The sequence below is a fragment of the Drosophila gunungcola genome, assembly GCF_025200985.1.
Source record: "Drosophila gunungcola strain Sukarami chromosome 2R unlocalized genomic scaffold, Dgunungcola_SK_2 000013F, whole genome shotgun sequence".
Taxonomy (NCBI): domain Eukaryota; kingdom Metazoa; phylum Arthropoda; class Insecta; order Diptera; family Drosophilidae; genus Drosophila; species Drosophila gunungcola.
Window position 1 is genome coordinate 1,130,342 of NW_026453171.1, and position 21,442 is coordinate 1,151,783.

Consider the following 21,442-nt stretch of genomic DNA (forward strand, 5'->3'; position numbering starts at 1 on the left):
GATATGGTGAAAAATATCCCTATTTCTTTTAATTACTATTAGAGTTTAAACCTTTTTATATACAATATCCACTATGATTTTTGAATCAGAGTAAAATACATATACTAATTTATTAGCTTTATCATTACTTTTATTATTAGTACTATCATTTGTGGATTTAATAAAAAAATAAAGAAACCTGAGTTATTTTTATGTTTTCATGTGAAACTTTGCCGTAAAAATGAGCTATGTCATAGAAAAACTCTACTTGACTCTTTGTGGCGTATATTGGAAATCAAATATGTTTTGAATTCGATTGATAATTTTAAAAATGCATACCTTGATAGCCAAACAAGTTTTTATTGTTGCTTGTGTTTTATCCAGCTTAATTATTTGACGACATTTTCAAGCCTGGCTTCGCAATCCCAGAATTTTTCCATAATTACCCACCCGTCAGATCCGATATCATAATTAGATCGCACAAAAAACAACGCAATTTTGTATAATGACTCAAATTCTTAACTGTTCATTCGGTTTTTTATTGCAATCTAAATGTATACGTAAGCTCTATGATTTGCATACTTAAACTCTATTTACAAATACGTACACACACACAAAATTAGAATGAAAACGTTTCGAATTCAAGTTCAGTTTTGGGGGTTCCCGCCATCTGAATTACCTCTAGAAATCTAGATCTTGATCTAGATCTAGACCTAGTTCCAGATCCAGATCTGTTTTTTTATCTGTATCTCATTTTCCATCCGGCTTAAATGGCTATCTTTGAAGAGTGAGTGTGCGACGCTTGCGATTTGCTGCTGCTGCTGCTGCTGGATAACGGTATGGTATAGGTAATTTATGGGTCATGATATAGGAAACAGTTCCGAAATCGAATATTGCTCGAACTCAGCTTGACTACGGGCTAACTTAGAAATACAATTGAAACAATCTGAATAGCTGGGCCTTAGTGCTTCGGGGATAATGCGGTTGAGGATGAGGATGAGGATGAGGATCAGGATGAGGGATGGGGGATGGGGGCTGGGTGGATGGGTGGGCTTATAGGTGGACACCTCAGACCCGCTGATATCATGTGATCTCGGGCGCACTGTGCTTGAGTTCCGGCGACGTGGAGAAGGGTCGGTGCAACAGCAGCTGGCCACTGTGATGGTAGCCCGTTGTGGTGGGCTCATGGTGATGGCCGCCACCACCGGGTGCTACGGATACCGCCGCCGCCGCTACCGCCGTGGAGTTGAGCTTCTCGGGTGAGTTGATCCTCAGCTTGGGCGGCGGATGCGGCGGTCCATGGCCCGCCACACACTCCACGCTGTATGCAGCCGCGTAGGCCGGATGGTGCAGCGGTGGTCCGCCGGAGCCTCCGTTCAGGGCCAATGGCTGCGGCAGCTGCGGATGCGGACGCAGGACGATCGGCTGGATGGGGAACTGCTGGGTCATCTCCTTCAGGTTGCTGAAGCTCTGCAGGTAACAGCCGGCGCTGAACAGGCTGGTGGCCGCGTCCAGTTTGAAGGGCGGCAGGCAGCCGGGCGCAGTCAGCGGTCCTCCGCCTCCACCTCCGCCCGGTCCACCCCCATATCCCGCCCCCGGCAGCTGGGGCGGCGTGTGGTTGGGCGAGGCCAGCGGCAGGGGCAGCGCTAGTGGCAACGGCAGCGCACCGCTTAAATCCCGCGGCTTGTCGTCGTCCACGCTCAGACTCTCCTCGCGGTCGTTGGCCCCGTTGGAGGTGCTGCCCGGACTGTGCTGCAGCTGCAGGCTGCTGGGCACCGGCGAGTGGGTGCCCAGCGAGATGTCCGAGTCGGAGCTGTCCGAGGGCGTCGGCGAGGCCGCTCCGTCCGCCCGCCGGCTGCGACAGCCCATCCCCGAGTTGTTCTGGCTGTGCTGGATGCTGGAAAAATGGAAAGGAAAGAGGATATGTTAGTTTGTGAATGATAATTAAACAAAACATATTTTTAAGCTTTAAAATACCCAGTTTTCAATTGATAATAATTGATAATAGCGTCGCCGTGCAAAATTTAAATGTTTTGCAGGGAAAAAAACTGATGGTGTTTGGACAGACATACATTCATTAAATGAGAATGCAGAAGCCATTCTTAAAATATACGAAGTTTCCAAATCTTTAATTCAATGTAAGTAAGTTGTTGCCAAATTAAACATTGGGGAAATATCAAGTAAATATGAATCAAAGAATTAAAAGAAATCTTAAACATACATTTTTCACGAGTAATACAAATTATAAGCGAAAAACATATTTAAACTATTTTCATCAGATCAACGTTTACGTTTTTAAGTTCAAGAATTAACATTTTCGCATGCTTTTTACACGTCGCTACATAAAATAGCTAAGAAAAGTATTTTTGTTTACTGTATTGAGCCCTTCTCTTTATCGGATAAAGATTTTTCACTCCAAATACAAGCCGTAACGGATCGAAATGCTGATGGAATTTAAGAGTTCTCAAGACTTTTCCCGTCTTCACATTCACTTTACAGCTTCATGGCGATTTTCCGCCCTGCCAGATGAAGACATCAAGGCATCGGAATAGGCATCGGAATCGGCGTCGGCATCGTTAATTAGTCGATGCTGGACAGTTGCAGTGGCTGCGGCTAAACGCCCATTAAGGCGGCCCATTTGTGGCTGCCCCTTGGCGGCATGGGGTCAAAAGGAGGAGGGGGTAAGGGGATGGGGGAACGGGAAACGGGGAACGGCTCATAAATCTGACACAACTTTCACACATGCTTAAGATAAATCGTCTGTGGCCAAAACAAAAGACGCGCCATCTGACCACTGGATGACTTGATTAGCCGCCATGGATTTAACACCAGCAGCGCGAAGGAGACCTCTGCGTGGAATGAGGGCGCAGGAGGGCGAAGGAGCATTCTCATATACATCATCATTTGCCATCACCCCACGACTCCTGCAATGTCATAATTATCGGTTAGGATTCGCTCAACTTGCTGCAATTTGTTCCCCCTTCTGACTGCCCCCCCTTCCCCGAGTAGAGATCCTGGAGCGGCTCGTGTTGTGTGATTAATGGTGCTCCACCAGCACAGTGGACGCGGGAGCAGGGACACCAAAGACACCAGAGACACCACCAGCTCGGCACAGTTGGAGCTGCGAAATGTATCTGCGGCTACCTTGCTGGGCCCTTTGTCTTTCGCCTGCGAGAGGGAGCACACTAAATCGTTTAGCCGCCTAATGTGCCAACTTGATGGATCACTCACACAGCCTGATGAATTGTTAGCCAAGCGATCGGGGACTGCCCGCTGCTGGGATACTCCCGAAACGGGCCTTCCGATTAGAAAGGTTTTTCGGCTCATTTTTTTTGATTATCGCTTATTGGATTTGGGTAATTGGAACCAAACTATGGGAAACTAAACACACTATCTGAGTGTGATGGGTCGATACAGTGAAACTTTGTCCGGCAGCTCATAAGTATTAAAAAAAAAGAAAAACTTTACGATCGGTTGTCGTAGCTTTTTGTAAAGATATCCTCGAAACATAACCTTGCGATTAGAGTAATGGATATAGGTGGTTAAAACGTTCCAGATAAACTACGACCGATCATCGCTTGAAAATCGTTTGAAAGAGATTTTGGGGCAAATGCGTTACCACATCGAAAAAAAAGTTGTAGTATTTACTTGGTAATAAAATCACACTCAACGAATTTAATATTTATTACTCAATAATATTTTAAATGTTTTGCTGGGCTGAATTTTTGTTTGTTTAATTTTTTAAGAATGCAAAAACGTTGTTAGATCGCTGAATTACGCTTGACATGATAGCCAAGTCATAAAATATCCCTAAAAAAGTCCTTTTGGATATTGAATTACATTCTTTGAACTTTTTGACTACATTGCTGACTGGAGTAAAACTAAAGGCCTCAGCACTGTGCCAGTGAAAAAAAATATATAGCTAAGAATCATTTGCTAATATCTCTATTTTTGATTTTCCAAGTGTGCTACCAAAATAATACTACCGAATTTGAGTCAGGTAATATGTACTTCCCAGAAAGGTTTAAACTGATTATAGAACGAAGCAATCTGAGTGCGGTGGGTCGACATGGGTCGAAACTTTTACCATTGGCAGTAGCAGGGATAAGCAATCTTTTGGCGCTGAATCCTGTGCTGGTGCTGAAAGTCCATGTGATAGCTTCTGTTGGCCGGATTTTTGGCACGGGCGAGTGCGAGTCAAGGCCATTTTCACGCACGACTGGAGCGACTTGGCACGCTCGGCTTGAGCCCAGAAATCGAAAACTTGGATGCACGAATATGATATACATTTTCCACACAATTGACTTGGCAGCGAGAGGTTTACGCCGAAGTATAGTTAAAGGACAAGGATAAGGGCAAAGGGTTTACTGAAATCGGATACCCTGTGGCACCTAAACCAAACCTAACCGAAGTGACACGTATGTAATTACCCGCCTGGACATGGCCAGCCAAAAGGGCTGGCTGTGCGGAGTAACCCGAGATGCATTGAAATGTTGCTTAATCGGCTCATGTCAGAAGATGGGGATTCCAACTCGAATCGAAACGAAACGAATTGAAACGAATCGAGTCGAATCGCAGGGAATCGCAGCGAATCGAACTGAGTCGAAAGCGAACTGAAACCCATTCAGGCTGCAAAGAATGCCAAGGCGGTAACACGATCCGCTAGACCAACGAAAGATGCCCGCCTTAAAGATGGCTTAAAGACCGAAAAATCAGCTAGATGGGGAAATCAATGAACCTGCAGGTAATATAGAGTCAATAGCGCTACAAAATCAGCCGGAAAATTGCAGTGCTCTGTCTCTCTCTCTTTTGGAATATTCTCAATAATTGTGTCAACTCAAATTGAATGCCGTAAATTGTGTAAATATTTGGACAGGCGTGAGCAGTTAGCAGCGGTAGCGGTAGCGGCAGCAGTAAGAGCAGTCCGCCGTCCCAAGGGTTCGGGCCCCTAAATGCAATCAACATTTATTTTATATTTATTCCTTTTCTCCGGCCTGAGAGATCTGTTGACAAACGGGATTTAAATTTGCTCGCATTTGAATATTTCCAACCCTTGGGGCGGAATGCTCTGTTCCGCCGCCTGTCCGCTTATTTGCCGAGCCTCTTTCACTTGTCAATTGAACAAAGGCCACATCCGGTGCTTCGGCCTGTGCTTCGGCCATCCAGCAATCCAATCCATCCAGCAATCCAATCCATCCAACCATCCAACAGCCAGCCGTCGATGAAGAGTCATCCGACTGCCGATGATGATGACTCGAACCTGACTTCTTATTAATTTCTTTAATACACTTTCTATGCGGCATTGAAGTGTCCGACATTGAAGCTTCACATCCATTCAGTTCTTTCTTTGAGTTCAGATACACTTACACCGAAAAAAAATGATACTATGCACTTGAATATCACTCAAAAGTTTGATAACCAAGCTTTAGTTTTTATAGAGTTTTTAGGAACATTTTAGTTTTAAATCTTCAGGGTGTTATAATAAATGCAATATTTTTTCACTTCAAGGCTAACGAAATTAACTTTAGCTTTTTCCCTTGAAAGTAAATAGAAACTTATGAAAAACATTTCGAAAATAATTTGATGGCTTTGTCTTTTTGATTTTTTTTAATGAGAAATTCCTTTGGAACTATGTAGATGTCTTTTTAAAACTACTTTTTGAAAGTTAAGTATGTTGGATCAGGAAAAAACTTATTTCTTTGTTTCTGGTACACCCACAATTATTGTTTTAAAGTCAATTAACGATCACCTAATTTTTTTCTGTGTGTAACTCCAGCTTCTGCCCCCATTGGAGAGCTGGTTGTATATTTTTCTCACAAGCCACCGAAAACGGTAGTTGGTGTTGTGCAAACATCGTCGAGTGGTCCGGGCTCAGCTCCCTCGGATCGCATGGGTATGGTCATGGGCATGGGTATGGGTACTTATGGGGCTCGAGTGCCCTGTCCGAGCGCTCGGACAAGTGGGCCCCCGACTCGGATATTGACAATGGCCAGGGGGGATGGTTGAATGTTCGGTTGGGAATGGGGATGGGGATGGGAATTACTGTTTCTGCATCTTCCTTTCTTCATTAGAATTCGAGAGTGGCGAACGAGAGGCTGGGAATCGATGGGCAAAACCTCTTCAAATTTAGTCCCTGGTCATGGGCTTGTATCTCTATACATATATTCCTGTCCCCAAGTGCGTGTTTGTTGATTTGATTGATAATTGACATTTACAACATATTTGCGGGGCCCTCAACATTATTACACTTCACTCGCAAGCCCAAAAAGTTCGTTGATTCGATTTCTGGTGGCCCATTTCGTGTTCTGGTTCCCTGACAAATCACCCGACGCCCACTGTGCCCCTAATTTGGCCATCGCTTCTGCTCGAGATGGATGGCTGCTGGGATGTGGGCGAATCTCATCTCATCTCATTTCATCTCCATCTTCAGTGGCTGTCCACGAGCCACGCATTTCGCTTGGCGGGTAATTCACGCAATAAAACCATCGGCGCGAGGCGGATTCAGTGGATTCAGTGGATCCAGTAGATTCATCTGATTCGGGGGCTCCGTTTGGCCAAGAGTTTCGTATCGCTGTCGTGCATCGTCGAGTGGCAATTGTAATTGATCAAAATCAAGTCTCGAGCCGGGGTTTCGGCTTAATGAATTTGCACAATAGAAGCTTCTGCGTCAAGCAGTCTTGCTTTTCTCGAATGATTTGTGAAATGTTTTGTGACTCACGAGAAGTAGAAAATTATAAGATTTTCTCTTGTATCTTTTATCCATTTGGCTACTGTCTTAAAAATATTTGGAATTTTTGTGATTTATTAAATAATAAGTTGCTAAATTAAATACGAAGTTTCTATAAAATCCATTGCTTTTAATAACAACTAAGATTGGGACTGTGTTTCAAATTATAAAAATATTTGGGGAAGTACTCAATTGAAGTACTTTGAAAGACATTTGTTAGAGTAAAATATCATTGCTAAGATACCTTTTCTGAACATTTCGAAGCGGCTTTAAATCGTAATAACCGAATTAACATTAAAGATATAGCAATGCTAGATTAATTACGTTCCCATCCGCTCCTCAATGGGCTTTGCATGCCTCGAGGGTTTCGCTGAATCAGACAAATGGTGATGACTGGGGCATCTGCAAGATACGGCAGCCCATTCATATGCCTCCTCAGAATTCCTGTATAATGTGCGGCAATCTTGATTTTGAATATCTTGCAACTTGCAGTTGCAACTGCAACTGCAACTGCATCTGCACTCCACTTGCAATAGCCACTTGGCGGTTGGAGGCATCAGAGCATGACAAGCTCGCAGCGCCAAGTTTCCGCCGTAACGACTGATGTCGAGTTGAGCTGACTCGAGTCGATCAATCTCCGATGTCTTAATTACTCAATTCGGGAGCGGGCAACGCGCCGCTGCCTTTCTCTGCCGCAGCCTTTCTAATAGAGTGGATTGGAGCTGTGTATTTGATTGATTTACCATCTCGGCCGGGGCCACATTGCGGCCGTTTGACATCGCGGCTCCTTCTGCCTTCACGAGCTCGTTTCCCAGCACCAGCTGCCTTTTTTAATGCCCTTCCTTGAGGTGCTTCTATTCTGACCAGGAGTTTGCAAGGCCTCAAAGGAGATTTTTATAAAAAAAATCTAGTTTTACTTCGATCTATAAGTTTTCTGGATGAAACATTGCGCGGATCGTCCTTGTGTTAAAAATTAACGATTGATGGATTATCAACAGAAAAGAATGGATCATCGTTTTGTTGAAAAACATACAAGTCCCTTTTTTGAAAACACAAATACAATTTTCCGAAGATTTGTTTTTTGTCCTATTGGTTAAGTTTAAAGAAGTTTTTAATCTGAAAATTCATATCTAGCTTAAAACCAACTTAAGGTCACTAAATGTAAACTAATTGTTTTCTATGGCAGTCCCATTTCTTAAGCACTTATGTATGAATTTTAATATTAAAATAATATAAAGTATTTCGAGTCTAATCAAAGCCACCAATTTAATATAACTTCAATATTTAGGCTTTGATCTAGTTTTGTATATACACACAGATATGTGTTGGATTTCCTTAAAATCCCACTAGCAGAACCCCTTGCTTTATAAGGGTATTCTAAGCTTCGATCTGCAAACTTAGCCCTCCGTTGTTTTTGGTTTGTGAGACATGTCCGCCTGTCGCTCTCCGTTCGCACAAGTGCAGTAGCAAAAATGTTAACAATTTTTCAGCGCACAATGCTTGAACAGTCAGCGCCTGTTGGGGTCTGGTTTTGGTCGTCGGTTAGAATGGTCTTATGCCCCCCTCAGCCCCCTCTGGGCACCCCCCTACGTACGCCGCCCCTGACTGCCGCCTGGCGCTGTCGAAGTTGTCTGGCCGTCGCATATGAACGGCTTTTAATTTCATATTTTTTATATGGGCACAGACACAGAGACGAACTCGTGTTTTGTACCGCCAGTGCGCCTTTTTGTCTCATCTCTGGGGGCTTTTGCCGACGCTGCTTAATAACACGATGACTACACGAAACCTCGAAAAACTCGAATTCGAGCTGGGATCCGCGGATCGAGTGCGAATGGAGTTGTAATGGCCGCGTATCCGTGGCTGCTGCTGCTGCTGCTGCTGCTTTACAAGCGAAATAATCGCCATCATTTTAACTAATGACCCGTTCGCATCTGGTTTTTCATTTTTCATTTTCTTGATTTTTTTTTATTTTATAAATTTTATTTGTAGTTTACTTGTGTTTTTTTTTTTTGTTTTGAGCATTGGTTGGCGCTTTGTGCAGATTCATTCAATTTGAGACGGGGCCGCAGCAGCAGCTCCTAACTTAATAAACACGGGCCTTTTGGATGAGATGTCTCGGTTTGCCAGGTTTCCGAGGAATGCCAAATGTTGTCTCGATTTCTTTTACTTTTCCTTGTCCTTTTTTATCTCTCTTGCTTTTTTTGTGAGCAGGTAGAACTTGAAATATTTGCGCATCTGCAGGAGCAGGCAAACACTTGAGTGGACTACGATTTCGATGCCAGAACTGCGACTGCGGATTTCTTGCAGTGTCATTCCACTTAACTTGCCTTCTTTCGGTTCGAGCGGATCTTCTTCATTTCAACTTCGCGCGAATTGGTCGAGTTTTAACTTCTCCTGGTAATATTTTGCAAGCGGTTGCACCTTTCCAGCTGAAGCATGAGCTGCGTTTACACTGTCATCATCAACATTATCATCATCAAGATCATCATGATCGTTTGTTCGTTCAATCGTTGCTTGTCTCCTTCATCGGTTTTAGCCTGGCCAAGACCCAAGACCCATCGCCATCGTCATCGTCGGCGGTCAGTTTAATGTGGCCAAAAAGCGACGACCGCAACAAACAGCAGAAATCGAGAACGCTTCACTGGGTGCCGCCACCGCTGCCGCAGATCGGCACGGATCAATGAAATGGAAACGCTCCTGTGTGATCCCCCTCCTCCCTTCCTCCCCCCTCGACATACCCACACCAAAGCCACCCCCAAATGGCTGCTCCCACTGCTCTGGAGGATGGTATCGGCTTACACAGACCCGATCGAGTTACCAACCAAGTTTACCAACTCTTCTAGACCCGTCTCCAACTCTAATGGCTAATTGAGGCGGTCGCCAACTTACCGATTCTTGGCCGCAGCAGCCCGATCCCGCTGGCGTCGGTTCTTGAACCAGTTGCCCACTTGCGTGGGATTCAGGCCGGTGGCCTTGGCCAGCTCCCGCTTCTTGGTGGGATTCGGATAGGGATCCTGTAGGTACCATTCGCGCAGTAGGCTCCGCGTGCGCTCCTTGAAGCAGTGCGTCTTCTGCTCGCCATCCCAGATCGTCGGCGGCAGTGGGAACTTCTTTCGCACCCGATACTTGTCCACGGGGCCTGTAAAATGGTGATTACTTGTAATTTAAAGTAATTGTACTTTCTTTAAAAAGTTTAATTTAAATAAGTTAACCCGAGTCATTAAATTGATTGTGTCAAAATCTTAGGAATTTTATTTATAAATTTCAATTAAGCTATTAAGTTTCTCAAAAACCTCAAAGAAAGGCTAAGCATTGGATTGTCTTTAAGACCTATCGGATAAGTTTTAAAGAAAATGTTATAAATGGTTTTAAATTTATGTAAATCCCAATTAAACGCTGTTGATTACCTCCATACGCTACTTTTGAAGCACATACTATAAAAGAACTGGTTATAAAAACCATAAAATAAAAATAACAAGTTTATTTAAAACCTTTGAATAATACGTATTCGACCTGTTTACACGTGTCGGCACTGGAAACTATTAAAATGTATGTGATTTTAAATATATTTAAAAAATTATTGTGTCAGGTACTTTACACTTAGCCCAAAACGTTTTATGATACTACCCTATCCATTAAGAAAACAAGTTCTGACAATTTAAAATTATTGTGTAAATATATTTTGGTTTAGTGTCGGCAGTGGAAACTATTAAAACGTATGGGATAGAAGAATATTAAAACATTTTTGTTTAAGGTATTTTAAACTTAGCTCAAAACGTTTTTCTTTTAAGAAATTGAGTTCTGACAATTTAAAATTGTTTTGTGAATATGTTTTGGTTTAGACTTAGATCAAAATGTTTTATGAAGAAATTGAGCTTTGACAATTTCAAATAATTGTGTAAATATATTTTGGTTTAGTGTCATGTAATCCATATCGATAATGTGAACTATCTGCGGTGGCTTTTAACCGGAAAAAAAATCCCAAGTTATTGATTTGTGACGGGCCCTACTAAAAATTGAGTGGCTCCCTTTTAGGATATTTTGTTATTGTTATATGTAGGCTATAGCTTTACTTACCCAGTGATCGACCGCGCAGCTTTTCGGCCTCAATGTAGTGGGCCTCCAGCCACATGGCCTGCAGTTTGCCGTAGGACGCCTTAGTAAACTTATGATTCTCTATTATTGCATAAAGTTCCCTGAAAAAAGAGAGCCAGATCGAGGTGGTCCGATGTGAGTATCCGATGTCGTGCTTAAAGTTAATGTCGGAAAATTTGGCGTGCTGATTTCAACCCCATTAACCCTCTGGGATTTGCTGGTGTCCCGCTGGGAAAGCCAACCCCCCCCCCCCCCCCAATTCATCCACCCATTCTTACACCCCTCGCTCGACGGGCGTTCTAAGCCAGCCATATGTATTTTGAAACAATTTCATAAGCATTTATTGTCGTCACTGGCGCTGACAGCTCGCTTGAGTACGTCAAATGATTTTAATTGGAAGTCGTTTATTTACCAAGTCAAAGCAATCAAATCACTTGCATCGGCAGATCCGTATATGCATGTTCAGGCCATATACGTACATATACGAGTCTGGACATTGATTGATTGTACTCGAATTACATAGCCATTCGAGTTGCAGTCAGCTTTATGTGATGTGACACAGATGAGATGCAAAAACCTGATGCAACCGTTTATAGTTGTGATTGCTCGAACCGATCGGATAATTGTCGATATCGATTGCCGGGGACCTGTTAGCCCACATCAATTTCAAGCAAGCTAAATGACTGGCTTGTCTAGCCGAAGATCACAAGGCTAAGTTTTACCCCTTGTCACCCCCCAAAAAAAGCTAATCTTTCGCCATCCTTTTGTGAGGGCTGAGGGCTGACGGCTTATTGCGAAATTCGCAAACGAATGAATTGTTTCCGGTTGTCTTAGAAGCTCAAGTGTAACGTGAGAATATATATATTCTGCCGTGGCGACGGAAGCCGAAGCCCCGATCCTGACGTGGAACCTATTGTTCGGTCGGTGTTTTATTAATCAAGACTGCTCCACTTGGCTTTGGGTAGCAGCGAGTTCTTTAATTAGTAAATTAATTCCTTTGTTTATTAATTTAGCGGCTCATTGTGCCCTCATTAAGCTGTCGCTGTGCAAAACTATCGAATGACGACCGAGATGAAGCGTTTTGTCGGGGTTAATCAGGAGTTTGTTAGTCTGCGATCCTGACATTCGAGCCGGGGGTCTTTCCGTCTTTCCGTCTGTCTTGTCTGTCTATGTGTCCGCGCGAATGAGAAGGAATCGAGGAATCCTACCTGAAGTTGCCCACATGGTAGGCGACCACTGCGCGGGCCCGGAGCACCGCCTCGCAGTTGAGGATCTCGTGCATGTTGGGCAGGGCCACCGGCAGGCTCCACAGGAAGCGGGCCAAGCGTTCGATGTCGCCGGAGTCCTCGAGCGTCTTGCACACGATCTCCACCTGGGCGGCGGAGAAGGCCAGCGTGGGCACGGCCAGGATGGGGCTGGGTGCTATAATCTGGTGGTGCGTGGGCGAGAAGCTCTCTGAGGGCGGGTGTTTGCCCTCCGTCGGTCCAACGGCCATTTTATTCGTTGAATCCACTGTGAACAAATTGGCATACTATTCTCCACCGAAACGAAGCAATCTTGCTGGGCACTACACTGGTTTTTTAGTCACTAATTCAATTCCTTGGCTCTGTTTTTTTTTTTTATTCCCCTCTGTTGTTGTTGTTGTTGTTGTTTTTATTGATCACTAGCACTTGGGTATTCTCGCGATTCGATATGGATTGCGGGTGAGCACTTTGCACGCGCGATCGATGGCATCTGGCCGCCTGGATGAGTGAGGTGGCCACCGGTCTGACTGGCGTACGAATCCAAATGATTGCCAATGAGCCAGCTCATGAATGCGATACCCGTGCCCGGTCCACGAACGGAGCGCAACTGCTGCTCCACATTGAAGCGAATAAGAGGGGGGCCTGGGCGCTGGGCCTGTGCTTGGGCTTGAGCTATAGCTATAGCTATAGCTATGGATATAACCGATGCGATGCGGTGCGATACGATACGATACGATCCAGCGAGCGAGAGAGCGACTAACCAACCAAACGACCAAGCGAGCGCGCAAAAAATACGTCAAATAATGGTCTTGTAACTGAGCTGCCCACTAGGCGACGGGAACGGCACAGAAGCTATAGAAGCTATGCTATGGAGCTATAGAGCTACGTATATCGGCAGAGGTAGCAGCAGCGGCAGTAGCGGCAGTAGCAGCACAACAATGACGCGCCACAGATACAGATACTCTGGCAGGCCGCTTCACTATGCTACCGCCTGCCAGCTGCAGACACACAAACACAGATACAGACACAGATACAGATACAGCTAAAGATACAGATACAGATACAGATACAGCTGCAGCAGACTCGGCTACAGATACAGATACAAATACGGGCAGACACAGATACGGCCAAAGATATGGAAACAGAAACGAGTTGGCACCAATACCAGGCCACAACCAGTTTGCCGCACACACAGATACGCGAACAGATGCGGATACGGATACTGCCGAGCCAAAGCACCACCACACCATGGTGGTTTCTCTACGGGGTGGGCGTGGTTCGTTCGTCGTGCTCGCAGCCCCTATGGGCGTCTCCCTCTGGCACACGTCTTTGCCGGCGGGCTACTCGCACTGCCATCTCTTTTCCGCCACTGCGGTGGTGGCATCGCCTTCATGGGTCTCGTTTAAATGAATCGTACATAAGAGCCACACGCACACACGCTCGCGGCAACTAATACAGTTGCAGTTTCAGGACAACAACGGGCCGTACAATAGGGGTTACCAATTGGGGAGGGAGTGGTAGGGCACCAAAGAGGATGAGGGGCAGGAAGGGCAGCTCAGATATTGATAAAGAAATCAAATAAAACAACCCAGCACAGCTCGTCAGGCACCCGTGCAGCCGCACAGTGGGCTAGGATAGGGCGGATTATGTTTATTTTCCATATCAAATTAGATGGGATTTATTTTCAGAGGCAATTTTGTCAAGTCATGTTTTATTGAGGAAAAAAAAAAACTGATATCTTAGTTACCAATTTTTGTAAAAGCTATTCAGTTTTTAATAATTATCTCATTTTTTAACCGAATTGATTTTAAATTTTTGTGTTATCATATTCATATTTACATAGATATTTGAATAAATTACAAAAAACGAGTTAAGTGAATCGTTATCAATTTGAATCAACAAACGCCATTCTATTGATTTAGGTCTAAAACATGTGATCATTACGAACATTAAAATTACAATAAATAAATTTAACATTTAAATACAATTTTGATAAAATTAAAATTAAATTTATTTATAAGTCAGGTAATTATTAAAATGCTTAAAAAACACAATGTGGTAAGATATTTGGCTGAATAAAAAAAACCAATAAAAAACAAAACCAAAAATAAAGGTGTAGTCAGGGTAATTGGGTACCCCTTTCCATCTAGTTCGCGTCAGAGTAACTGAAGCATATTGTGTAAGTGTAGCAAAATGTTTGACACCATGTGGTCTGGCAACCTCTACTGCCGCCCCGTCCCTCCACACCTTCTCTCCTGACTTTTTCCCTCAACGGCCCCTACTCCTGCCTTCTGTAAGCCATCTTATCCCTCCAACCCTCTTCCCTTAAGATCCATATATATATATATATATATATATACATATAAACATATAACCGAAGAGAAAATCACGTTTTCATTTTGGCAAGAAAGGGAACTTTTGATTATGACCGCCGAATAAGGGAAAATATTCACGAGCAAAAGTTTTTATTGTGGCGCTGTCAGTGGTGTGGGTTTTAGCAATGGTGTGGCTGTCGGTTTTTGGTGCTTCATCATTCTCCTGGTTTGACAGGGGCCGGAAATACCCAGGGGGGGGCAGGGGTGGGGTGTAATGGCGGGCAGCGGGGGCAAAGAACACGCTAATGTATCGTTCGCGCCTTTGTCCGGAGTGTTAACAGATTAGTTGTTTACATGCCACAAGTAAATGAGTTTTCAAAAAGTGTTGCCGCCGGGCAGGGGTCGCCCCCTCACACCCTCTCCTTGTCCCATCTGCCACCCTCTACCACCCACTCCTACTTTTACCTATACAACCAATGTAAAAGTACATATATGCATGTACAGCGTACACATACAAGTACACGACCATCGCCATTGCTGCCTGACTCTCTGTCTCTTTCCATCCCCCTGACAGCCCTGCCCCCCACCACCACCCATCCCCCCACAGCCCCCTTCCTCCACTTGTTAAATCTGAACGATGACTTTTTGAGTAGTTGGTTGAGCATTTTCGACAATTGCATTACGTGAGCGACAAACGCTGCGCGCGCGTGTGTGTGTGGGTGTGTGTGTGTGTGCGTGCGGGCATCAGGCACATAGATACAGATACATTTACTACGAGATACAGACCGAACGGGCTGATAGCACACGCATTGCGCCAGCTCCCACTCAGCCACATTATGTGCTGCCACCGCCGAAGTCCCTGTGTCCCTGAGTCCTCTGAATACGCTCATTATGGTATCGATCACCTTTCATGCGCCACAATTGAGGATGGAGTAAGAGATACAATCGAATCATGGCCACACCGCTGCAGATACAAGCTGAAATGCAAATGTAATACTGTTAAAGCCGCGAGGCATTCGTTTCGAGCAGAGACACTGAGTTCAAAGAAAAGAAATGCGAAGGATTACAGCTGTCTACGATATAATAAAGGGGAATAAATATATATAGCAGCTGTCACAAACAAATATAAAAATAATTATAAAATTTGATAAATAAAATTAAAACCAAAATTATAAAATAGTTAAGAATTAAATAAAAAAAAAAAAAAAACAAGAAAGGAAGCAAACTTCGGCAAGCTCAAGTTGTCATACCCTGGAAGCTATTGCAAATATTAAATATTCTTCAAAACATCTAAATTTTGATTTTTATGCGTTTATTATTTAATACATCGAAGCTATGATGATTTTCAACTTAATTATTCGATCGTTCCTATGGCAGCTATATGATATCGTTTTCCGATTTGAATAAAATTAAAAGCGTAATTCTAAACTATCAAACTATTTCTATGTCCATTACAAGTTTTTAAAAAAATAAAAAAAATTAAAAAGTTACATTTTTTTTTATTGTTCTAATGGGAGCTTGATGCTATAGTCGTCCGATCCGGCTCGATCCGACTTATATACTACCTGCAATAGAAAGACAACTTTTGAGAAAGTTTCATGCAGATAGCGTTAAAACTGAGAGACTAGACAGACATGGCTAGATATATATATATATGTATAAAAACAAGCAATAATTATATTTATGGGAGCTATATGGTATAGTCGACCGATCTGGCCCGTTTCCAATTATACGTAAATTTATTACAAAAAATATAGATTGAAATCAATTTTTTTGTTCATATGTATGGATGGAGTGCTTTAGCACCCAAAAAAAATGTTAGAAAGGGAATTGAATGTTTAGTTTTTACAGTTTGAAGATCAACTAGTTAAACAAACATCAGTGACTCACTGTACATCAGCTGTTCTATCCTGGCTGCCCAACTCGCTTTTTTAGCTTAATGAACATCAAAAAGCAATCGCAGTCGCATTTGAATTGCCTAACGAACCGTGGACTTTCGTTTGGGGCATACTCGTTCTCGAAGTACACCGTATAATATCATATTGTTGACAATTGCGCTTGCGGTGCTAATCAAAATATCCAACTCCGAGTAGATGTCGAACTTCCCCCGTGGTGAGTGACTCCGGCTAACTGTGTCACTGGCTCAATCAAATCATACGCCCAGTGGTCCATTAAATGACAAAATTTGTGCTTCAAGGCGGCCGGGCTCACCTCACCCCTTTTTATGGCGAGGATAGCGCTGTTATGAGCTGTGTAATTAGGCCAAATACGCATACCGTTAGGGCCGGCTCGAATTCGTTTTGCGAAAACAATTAAAAGGCAATTAAAAGCCATTTTTGATGCTCGCTTGGCCAGGCTTTAAAGGCTTTTCCACTCGCCACACAAAAGGCAACCGCAAACAACAAAGGGACCACCGCACTTGGCTGGCTTTCGTTGGGGAGCCCGCGGCCAGAAAGTAAATCTCTATTATTGCAGTCTAGTGTGCCCTGGCTACATATGGTGGGGTTATTGCCGTCTTCCCCAAAAATATGTAATTTAGATGTACTCGTTTTTTTTTAGTTTCGGGTTTTCCACCCTCGGGCGCAAGCAAGTTTGGTTGCCCTTTGTCTGCTTCTCAATTTGTTTAAGATAATTTAATCTGATTCCATGTACCTGAATATTTATATTCATATGCCTGACAGTGGGGACGACGAGGGTTGTTGTGTGGAATATTCAAAGGACATTAAGCGAAAATAACACCTCGATGTCAATCATGTTTTATTGTATTTCATTTTTTATAGACGTTCCCAAGGTGTCGTTTATTTTTCGCCATAACTGACCCAAGCGTATCCCACAAGGAATAATATATATTGTAATACTATTACGAGGACCCCACAAGGGGTCCTCAAAAAAGGGACCCAAATTCAATTTAACCGCTTTCCTTTTGTGACTTTTGGCTAAGAGTTCGTTAACCCAACCCGAAGTTTATGAAATATTTGGGAAAAATACCAAGCACAGGAATAACAACAAACTGGGTAATTAAAAGGTTTTGTCGCTGAAAATATTTAATATTTTAATTTATACGAAATTCAATAAATCGAGAAATGAAATAAAAGAGCAGAAATCGCTGGCTCAGTGATTGAAAACGAAGACGAAATAACTTTATAAGCAAGTGGCGACCGACGGGGGAAGGGGTGCGGACGTCGCATCGATGATGAAAGATCGGCGCTGTGGCAAGGTATTCGTTTAATTTACATCGTTCTTGTTGCTCTGCTCCAGCACCAGCACCAGCTCCAGCTCCTGATCCTGTTCCTGCAGACGCGCCGGCGTTTAGAGTTGAGTTTTTCGGGGAGCCTAGAGGAGTCCCAAGTCCCAGTCAAAGTAAAAGTCCCAGTCACATATTTAGTACCCCTATTTGAAGATATCGGGGGTATATTGTATTTATTAAAGTTTTGGTACACCCAAACAAAAACGGAAAGTTTTTTTTTATAAGTGGTTCTTATAAATAAACTTCAGATATTAAAAAAACTGTGAGAAAACAAAACAATTATACAGAGGATATTTTTTATACATAAAAATAATGTTAATATCCCCTAAAGTTTTACAAAGGTTTTTGAAAGTTTCCTTGCATTACATATTTTTTGGTGAGAACTTGTTCATAGTTTTTTGTTTGTCATTTTATTTATTTGTATTTTATAAATTATAAGTTTACAAATTTTTCCCCCAAAAGAACCCCATGCAACCCTTTGTAGTAGACTGTACAGGGTAAGTCGATGTTCTAACACTCGACTATAACCCTCAAAGTCAGCTCGCTCCTGGTGCGACTGGACTGCATTCCATAGTCATAAGGCCGACGTCGGCTGCGGCGGCCCAAGAAATATCTTTGGGCATTAGGTTGCGCAGGAATGTCAGCGATTCGAGGCAAATGTATTGAGCTGCATTTAATAATTATGATGGGGACGTGGTCGCAGAACCCAACCGAACTTTGTGACTTTACTTTTCGGCTGTTCTGTTCTGTTCCGCCTAATGGATATGTCAAGCGGCGACGACGACGGCGACTTCGACGGTGACTGGCGAGCGGCTCAGTGTCATCTGCTCGCCCATCGGAATCGGAATCAGGAGCTTGAGCTGGAGCTTGAGCAGGAGGACTTGGACGCGGCTACTGTTTGGCCATCACTGCGCATATTAATCAACGCACCGCTCAGGTGAGCAGCGCAGACTGACGAGGACGAGGAACCGGCAGAAGAACGAGCATCCTCCTCATCATCGTCATTCCCATCGTCATCCCATCGTCAAGTGATACGCGGCACGGAACATGCGTGAAATCTTCTGGCCAGAACAAGATTAAGCCAGGTCAGAGGCGGTACTGCAAGGGGCTAGTTCTCAATAAAGAATCAATATATTTAAATGTCAATATTTATATTAACATTTTTACAGGCATAAAAAAATAAAAATATTTAAAATATTTAAAAATAAGAAAAAGAAAACGGTAATAAACCATTCAATTACACTAAAATTATATGTTAAAGTCGGCTTTCTTTTAATATGGAAATTTATGCTTTCTTACAAGTTAAGGAACTCACAATTCTATATCTTATAAATTTTAAGCTGAACGAAAATAAATCTTTATAATAACTGACCCATAAGAATTGTAAATATTTATTAAGTTTTTAAAAGTTCTTTTTTAGCTATAGCTAATACAATATATTGTCCAAGACCTTTAAATGAATTAAAAATGTTTCTAAAACAAATATTCAATGTTCAATTATTTTAAATTGCTGCTTTCAAATAACAAAAGGGGTATCGATTTTAAGGAAAGGTCCCTCTTGCCAACGCCTTTGTTGGCCCTGCCTGTGTGTACCTGTGCATCTTGGCCTTTTTTGCGACAGTTTCAACAGTCGTGCCACTTCTGATATTGCCATTGCCACGCAAAAAGTGTGAAATTGTCGGACTACTGGAAGAGCAGCCACCAATTGGGACTTGGAGTACGACTCCAGATCGGACGGTTTGCCTGGTGGTTTAATTAAGTCATTAACACCAGGGTCTGTCAGCGGGGAACTCTGCCTACCCCCCTTTCTCTTGTCCTCTCACCACTCCTCAACCTCTTTCGCTCGTTGTCCTTGCGGACAATATCGAATTTGCCATATTTGGTCAAAATAATCGGACCCAAAATGGTCTGTGGAAGCGATACTGCTGACCATAAATATATAAATTATGCATGCGAGTTTCGGTTATGGGAGAAAATCAAAGATCGGGTTGCGGGGGCTTCATCAAACTGGTAGCACATTCATCAATGCGTTTGACATTTCGCTGCCATGAGAATCGGAATCGGGTTGTCTAGCAAGCGCTAAGTGGATAATTACTGCGATAGCTGCCTGCCAGCTCGGATTGTCTTAATCGGTGCTAAAAAGCATAATTATACCGTGCATACTCCAAGTAATCACCACTAATGATCGATGCTCTCGTTTTGCATGTGCCCGTCGATCGTTTGTGAAGAAAGACAAAAGAGTACAGTGAAATCTACGTTGGGGGCTTAACAAGCTACATAAATATGATTTGTAACTCAAAATTCTGTTATGACCAAATTAATTAATATTCTGCCTTATTAGCACCCCCATACATTAAATGTATTACTCATAATAAAGGATACCAAATTTTTTCTTTGAACTTTTTTAGCAATGTTGTACTCTGTAATAATAAAATTAATTGTTAGTCAAAAAATATATTGCACAACTATAAATATATCTTACTGAGACTGGTTTATAATTGCTTATAAGTGCCAACAATTTTTTTACATTTGGATGGAAACAAGCTTGAAAATAGTACAAGAAACTGATGGCTACTTGTTGAAAAAATAGTTAACGGAAACCGAGTCCATCTGAAATGTCATCCCAAGCGAGTTTTGACTGTACTTGGAAAAGAAGAGCACACAATTATAAACTATCTGTTGACGAGCTAGAGGTGGAGTGTCAATTAATGATCCCTTTCCTTCTCCTTCTCCTCTTTCCCCTCCTTCCTTGCTCTCGCACAAAGGAAACGTCAAACAGCGCGTCAAATGCGCAATGAGCTTAATTCGATGCGCCTGCGCACCACTTACCACTCACTCACTCTCTCCATCCCGTTCCCATGCGCACTGCTGCCATCTCGCTCCGTCAATTGCCGTTGATTGCCTTTGTTTCTCGGGTAATTCCCCATTTCCCATTCCCCGCCCATGGGGGACCAGAGATGGAGATAGCGGGTCTCTTGACTCTCTCGCTCCGCTAAATTGAACGGGAACGCTTTGTTGACATTGCCGTACTTTGTACCCCGTTTCGACGGGGAATTATAAATTGTCGAAACGCCCACCCAACGGAGCCGCCTTTGTCTTTTTTTGGCAAGAGGGAGCGATCACCTCGGTAATAGCCGAGGTCCATTGTTCTTGGCCACCCCGCTCATTAGGAGTGCTCTGCGGACGCGGCGTTGACTTGTGAATGGAATCGAAAATGGAACTGAACCAGCCACACGGCCGCTGCCGGGCTATTAATTAGATAAGTATCTTGAGGAATTGCCCATTTTCAAATAGTCGGCGAGCATTCGCGTAATTAGATTTGCTTTTCACAACATTTACGTTGGGCGCGGCCAACTCGAGTGGACGGCGTGGATTCAAGTTGCGTGGAGGTGGGCATTGCGGAGCCAAGTGTTGGCCAGGTCAAAACATATGGACAAGAGATGGTCGCGTGAGAATATTTTTAGATGTTAGAAGTTTAGCCATTTTAAACTTAAAACCCTTTTTTAATCCTCACTGTCATTGCATCAGTAAGCCTTGTTGACCAGAGGCAGCGTGGAGACTCTAAGCTTATTGACTGAAGTTGACTACAATATTTCTTTCTTAAATTAAAATTTTAGCTAACATTTTACACAATAATAAAGTACATTGAACCCCAACAATCACTTTGGTTTTTTAAATTGGCAAAATGTTTAGTATGGTAACTTAAGGAGTCATAATCGATCAAAAGCAAAAGTTAATTAAATTTTTAGCGTTAGGCATATAATTTTAGTTTAAATGGAACATTCTGTATCATTATGAATCTTTTATAATCAAATGACTTTTAAACTTCTACTTT

General features: G+C 43.0%; 1 protein-coding gene across 1 annotated transcript; it reads right to left on the bottom strand.

Annotated features, from left to right (window-relative positions):
• Positions 1–798: 798 nt before the first annotated feature.
• Positions 799–12,974, bottom strand: LOC128256174 (protein Optix). The gene is made up of 4 exons (XM_052986310.1): positions 12,010–12,974; positions 10,784–10,902; positions 9,596–9,845; positions 799–1,876 (listed from the first exon to the last, which is right to left on the bottom strand). Exons 1-4 carry the CDS (start codon positions 12,294–12,296, stop codon positions 1,063–1,065), a joined length of 1,470 nt encoding a protein of 489 aa, XP_052842270.1. The 5' UTR covers positions 12,297–12,974; the 3' UTR covers positions 799–1,062.
• Between the last annotated feature and the right edge of the window lie 8,468 nt (positions 12,975–21,442).

Excerpts from the sequence above, each read along its gene's own strand:
- LOC128256174 (XM_052986310.1), bottom strand. The coding sequence starts at position 12,296 with ATGGCCGTTGGACCGACGGAGGGCAAACACCCGCCCTCAGAGAGCTTC. Across the intron at positions 10,903-12,009 it reads TACCATGTGGGCAACTTCAG|GGAACTTTATGCAATAATAG; the intron begins GTAGGATTCCTC and ends CTCTTTTTTCAG. Across the intron at positions 9,846-10,783 it reads GCTGCGCGGTCGATCACTGG|GCCCCGTGGACAAGTATCGG; the intron begins GTAAGTAAAGCT and ends ACCATTTTACAG.